Source organism: Sinocyclocheilus anshuiensis, unplaced genomic scaffold, assembly GCF_001515605.1.
Source record: "Sinocyclocheilus anshuiensis isolate Anshui unplaced genomic scaffold, SAMN03320099.WGS_v1.1 scaffold955, whole genome shotgun sequence".
NCBI lineage: Eukaryota > Metazoa > Chordata > Actinopteri > Cypriniformes > Cyprinidae > Sinocyclocheilus > Sinocyclocheilus anshuiensis.
The window spans coordinates 1057953-1064390 of record NW_015546094.1 but is presented as its reverse complement, the minus strand read 5'-3'; the positions used below and the strand labels follow the sequence as shown (position 1 = coordinate 1064390).

General features: G+C 38.4%; 1 protein-coding gene across 1 annotated transcript; it reads left to right on the top strand.

Moving 5' to 3' along the window:
* The first annotated feature begins 2399 nt into the window (after positions 1–2399).
* LOC107700191 (toll-like receptor 13) lies at positions 2400–6376 on the top strand. Its single transcript, XM_016501761.1, has 2 exons — positions 2400–2427; positions 3178–6376. Exon 2 carries the CDS (start codon positions 3288–3290, stop codon positions 6240–6242), a length of 2955 nt encoding a protein of 984 aa, XP_016357247.1. The 5' UTR covers positions 2400–2427; positions 3178–3287; the 3' UTR covers positions 6243–6376.
* Positions 6377–6438: the final 62 nt, after the last annotated feature.

The following is a 6438-nucleotide window of genomic DNA, read 5'->3' as shown; positions in this document are numbered from 1 at the left end:
TTCAACGAAGGAGCGTCCGGCGGGCTTGCGGCAACCACATGTGACAACCCCGGGCTGGACTCCGCTATCGGATATTGTCCTCTTTTGGACGGCCAAACAAAGTAGTTTTGCTTTCACAACAAAACACACAGCGCCTTCACGACATGGCGGCGGCGGCAACAACAATACTACAGTGAGAATAAAAGTTACGCCTTCTTTCTTTGCATGAACATTTGGGCGGCGTTATGCAAATCTTCCCACATCGTGATGTAGACATGTGGGGGCGTGTTAGAACGAGCCATTTTAGGTAAGCGTGGTTGACTCTTAACTTTTATAAAGAATATCTCTTTGGATTTGAGACTTTAGTCTTTGCAACTTTACATAACTTTCCAAAGAGAAAGGAAAAATTGAAATCGCATCATATGGCCCCTTTAAATGTGAAATTAAAACCACCAATAGGTGGCAGCAAGTCAGTTAATAAGTGAGTCATTGCGACTGAACCCAATCATTTAAACGGTTGATTCATTCAGGAATGAAACACTGTCATGTTGCTCAGTAACGCAAATTGGAATTATATTTGTTGGCGAAATAGAGCAAAAACAGTCAATATTGTGTCTAAAACGTAAGTGTCTTAATATTAAATTCTTGTTTATTGAACTGCTGTTTAAAACAAATATCACATTTGTAATCATGCTGCTTTTTGGTGAAAAAAACGTCAGTCTTCACGTGATACTGATTAACTATATGAAATTATATAAATATATAAATTTCTGCCCCCATATCTTGAATTTTGTGATCAATGCATTTTAATAAACTGAATCATGCAGCAAAAGAAGGCGCACTGGTCTAACCTACTAGACTTCCTATTCCTTAGCTATTTAGCTAACTTGCATAGTAGCTGAGTCATGGATGTTAGTAAGACAAATTAACTATATTTGCTTTTTGTCTTTTGGATAATTAGCTGTAAATTTGAGGCACAGGTAGCTTAGTCTTTTGTTCATTACCACTCACCTCCACCCCAAGACAAACACAACTGGAAAGGGAGGGAGGGCATCTGTGATGTGCAGCCGATCAATAATGTGTGCTACACTATTGGGAGAAAGGCATCGGTTCAGGGAGAAAGGCATCGGAACTCGACAGAGTCTCAACATTTCCTGAACCGACCTGATATTTTGATTTTTTTATTTGTTTGACAGGAAAAGCTGTGCGCAAACAGAAACACACACACGCACACATACAGTCTATGATATACATATATTCATTTATTTAAAAAAAAATTCCACAAAAAAAGGGCAATTTCTCTCGAGGAAGAAAAAGGGCAGGTGCTCAAGCCCCCTTTGATATCTATGTGTGCACGTGCCTTATAAGTGATTATAAGTTGAGTAAGTTGTTAAAGGGATAGTTCACCATACAGGTTTGGAATGACATGAGGGTGAGTAAATTCTAATAAACTATCATTTTAATCCATTTGTTGAACCTTACAAGCCTTACATTGTAAAATAGTGTGAATTCTGACACTGGTTTACTCCTCAGGTCTGTGTGGGGCATTTATTCCTTGCATTTTGGGATGTAAGGTGGCACAGGATAATGGTGACAGCTGCTGTTTGCCCTTCCTACCCGGTGCTATGATTGCATTGAGAACCAGCATCCATGACAAATATCAATGTAGGCCATGCAATAAAAATCATTTTCAGTATTGATTATTTCTGCTCTTGATGTAGTGTTGTAATTTCTGCTAAAATATACTATTTCATGTCAAAGACTTGCACTGCATCATGATTGGCTTGCATCTTTTTTAGGGCTCTGTCTGTGAAGACTGGGTGATTATGACCTGTTGTCCTTTCTGGGGACTCTGTCAGATGGCTCGAGAACAGAAAGCAAGAGGCTAATTTAAAAAGAAAATGAAGAGGAGTAAAATAGATGGCTAATTTAGATGACTGGGATTGTTACCTTTTTCTTCTGTTTGTTTTTAGAATATTCCAAAATATCAATGGTTCTTGTGATCCTTCAAATATATGTATGTAATGCTGCATGAAATCAAAGACACAACGTTAGTTATGGGTTACATTTTTACACCTTACATTAAATCATGATGCTAATAGGTTTTACATTATGAATCAACTTTTTAATTTAGTTTGATGACTTGTCCTTTCACACTTAAATATCTTCCAACTGCCTACTCCAACTTAGGGCTATAATGATGGTGATGATGATGATGATAATGATGATGATGATTATTATACATTTATTTGTTTAAAGAAAGTATTCAAGATTTCTCTGAATAATGAATCAAAACAATTGGATCAGGCTATGCGATCCGTTGTCTGATCTTATTTGCTCTGGCATGAAAAATTTTGGTTCCTCTTTCTATTCCTGTGAAGGGAATGTCCTGTTTAAAAGAGAGAGAACGCCTAGTCTTGCAGAATTATCAGGGACGATTTCATGAAGGTAAGCTACTGAATCAAGTTCATTTTAGTTTGTTTCAATCTAAAGACGTGTTTTTAAGCAAAATAGTCAATGTAATATTATGAATTAATGAAAGATATGAGATTCAGGCTATATAGGATTGCTCACTGGTGAGTCTGAGATTTTTCTCTGTATTTAACCTGTTAATACTAGAGAGAATAATGTGACATGTATAGCTCACTGTCTACTTTGTTCAGCGGGAAAGGTTTTTTGCCTTTGTATGTACTTGAATGTCATTATCGTGAACAACGGGGAATGTGAAAAAAGAGAAACTTGTTAAGAAGAGCTTGTCATGCATTTCCAGGAAAACCTTCTTTAAGAAGGTCTTTAAATATTTACCATGATTTTATAGTTTCAATCCATTATTGTATACTTCTTTACATTTTAAGGATGTAAATAGAAGAAAAGGGGAAAAGGGTCTGAGAAGTGGGAAATGGGCAGTTGAGACAGATTATGTGAGAGTACATTACAGAAGTTCGTTTCTGAGTAATGTAATTGTAGGATGTTTTTGTATATCTTGCCCTGTAATATATTTTGTAGATACTTACATCATCTTTAAAGTGATTTTATCATAAATAAAAAAATCCATAACATGTTCTTGATGCATTTGTTACATTTAAAGAGGAAAAAATATGTAAGTTTGACTAGCAGCATTATGTATGGATTAATATATAATAACAGTTTATTTCCAATTCAAACTGATTATAACCTTTCCCTCTTTTTTTCTAGCAGCTGGCTGTATTAAACTCTTAAGTGTTTGCTGCTCAGTGAAGAACCTCATAGTGTTGGACTTTCATGAAGGCAGTCAATGGGAGTTACATTAAAAAGTGGAATTGAAAAATATGGCAGATTCTGCGTGTCGTGAACTGATCGTAAAGGCAATATTCATCTGCCTCCTTAAACTTGCCTTCAGCTACAGTTTCAGGAGTTGCATAGAGATCCCTGATTCTAATCATAAAACCTTCAGATGTATTAAATGTCATGAAACAGACATAACTACAATTGTGAGTGATGTATTTCCCACTGCAACAAACCTCACAGTTTCTCGGAATAACCTTACACACATTCAAGGCCAAAGCTTTCATCATCTGTACAAACTGACTTCTCTGGTACTAGATGCTAATCATATTGCTAGCATCCACAAAGATGCTTTTAATAACCTGCAAAATCTTCAGATGTTAAATCTGTCCTGCAATTGCATATCATCTCTCCACCCTGATGTTTTCAGTGACCTACATAACCTCACAGAGCTGCTCCTGGGAAACAATAATCTCACTTATATTGATTTGTTCCTGTTTTCCAGTTTGACAAACCTCCAGATTCTTGACCTACGCGGGAACCACCTGAAAAACATTTCATCTTTGGTTGAGTGCATAACAAACCTGTCCAGCTTGATACAACTGGACCTTTCTTTTAACAATCTAACCACCCTGCATCACTCCACCCGTCTGCCAAACTCGCTTGCCAAACTTTACCTCAGTGATAATAAACTACACAAACTGGGATGTGACAAGTCTTTCCTAAAGTATGTGAAAGTGCTAGATCTATCAGACAACAAATTACTGTCATCCAAGACTTTTCAGGGCCTGAATCTGAAGAGTATAAAGTACCTGCGCTTGCGCTTTACCAATGTCTCCACTAGCAAGCTTCTTAATTATACCAATATTCAACCAAGGCACATCGACTTCTCTGGTTTGAAACTGAAGCATCATGCTCTGACTTCGCTGTGTTTTCACCTGCGATATCATCAAATACCTAAAATGGTACTCCAGAGCAATTCCATAAGAGTTCTATACAAAAACACATTTTGTAATTGCTCCAGTATCACTGATCTAATGGACCTCTCGTGGAACGAGATGAAAACCACAAGCTGCTTGCAGTTTCTGCACTGTCAGAACCAACTGGAAACTCTCAAGATAGAACATAACCATCTGACCAGGCTAATGTCCTGCGACACATTTAAAATTCTCTACAGCTTGAAAAGCCTGAGCTATCGTTACAATCGTATTCTACGGGTTAGTGGTTATGCCTTCAGTAACACACCAAATTTAACAAACCTCGAGCTAAACATAAACATAATTGCCTATTTGGACCATAAAGCCTTAAGTGGACTCAGAGATCTTGTCACACTTCGTCTCGATAACAATCTTTTGACCGATATCTACAATGACACCTTTGAAGATCTTACCAACCTGAAAACGCTCAACATGCGCAACAACCAAATTGCTGTGATTTTCAACTATGCCTTTCAATATCTGTCAAATCTAATTATTTTAGATTTAGGAGGGAACAAGATCACGCAGATGAGGCCACATGCATTTGATAGGCTGAAAAGCTTGGCCAATCTGTATTTAGACAGAAATCGTCTGAAAGAGATAGACAGCACGCTCATTGGGAAACTTCATGCCACCCTGCAGGTGCTGGATTTACAGGCTAACCACATCCTGTATTTTACAGAACATACATACTCGCCATTTATTAATATGTCGAGGCTTCTTGATCTGAAACTTGATGCACAGGAACCAAATGGCATAAACTTGTTGCCACGCGCATTTTTCCGTGGTTTAACTTCTCTCAAAAGTCTTTACCTCACTAACAACCATATCATTGGATTTGGTGCTGAAACATTTGATGACCTGAAAAGCTTGGAGTTCTTAACTCTGGACAACTCATGTGTTGGGATCGCCCAGCTCAAACCTGGTATTTTCAAAAACCTTCGAAAATTAAAGACATTATCCATTGAGAACATGGGCATTAAATCATTTTCTAAAGAGGTCTTTGGAAATCTCACAGGACTGAAGCAACTACATCTCAATCGCAATGCCATGATGTCTTTGGACATCAGTCTACTGGACAATCTGACCAATCTAACATACGTTGACATGCGCAGCTGTCCTCTCAGTTGTGGCTGCCGGAATAGTGAACTGCAGAACTGGACCATAAGCAGTAAGAGACTCCAGTTTCCTTATCTTTTCAATATTACATGCCAAGACCATCCAGGCTCCTTTTTTCACAACTTCGACACTAATGTGTGTTATTTAGACATAGCACTCTACCTGTTTTCCTCAACGTTTACATTCACAATCTTACTGAGCTTGATACCACTTCTTTATGTCAGACTTTACTGGAAATTTAAGTACGGCTACTATGTGTTTCGATCATGGTTTGGAGAACAGTGGCGTCGCTTAAGGGACCAGGAGGAGAAATACATTTACGATGCCTTTGTTTCCTACAACTCAGCAGATGAAGACTGGGTAATGGAACAGCTGTTGCCGAACCTCGAGGGTTCTTCATTTCGGCTCTGCCTGCACCACAGAGATTTCGAGCTGGGCCGTGATATTGTCGACAACATTGTGGCTGCCGTATATGGCAGTCGCAAAACGATCTGTGTGGTCAGTCAGAGCTTCCTTCGCAGCGAATGGTGCTCACTGGAGATCCAGCTGGCCAGCTATCGCCTCTTTCAAGAAATGCAGGATGTACTTTTGCTGGTCTTTCTGGAGCCTATCCCTGAGCGGCAACTGTCCACTTACCACCGTATGAGGAAGGTCATGCTCAAAAAGACTTATTTGCAGTGGCCTGGGCCAAACTGTTCTGATCCAAACAGTGCAAAAGAACTGTTCTGGAATCAATTAAAGAGAGCACTAAGAAGCAGCAACACTGGAAGCCAAGAGGAGCAGAAGATGAAGGAGCAGAACGATCAGAGGAGGCAAGACAAAGAGGGTGCGGACCAGGAGGAAAGAGAATATTTTGTGAATCAGACACCAATAGATGATGAAGTATATTACCTGATGCCCTGATTACACTGGCATATAATTTAATCTGTACAATATAAGAACAAATTTAATGAACTTCAATAAATGTAAATTAAAGGGCTGTAAATTCTGCAAGCTTGCAAACATGGAAAAAATAATCATGGAAAAGATACAAACTCGCCGGAAGCAATTTAGAATTTTTATTAGGAGTTTATGGTAAAAAATTTAATAATAATATAAT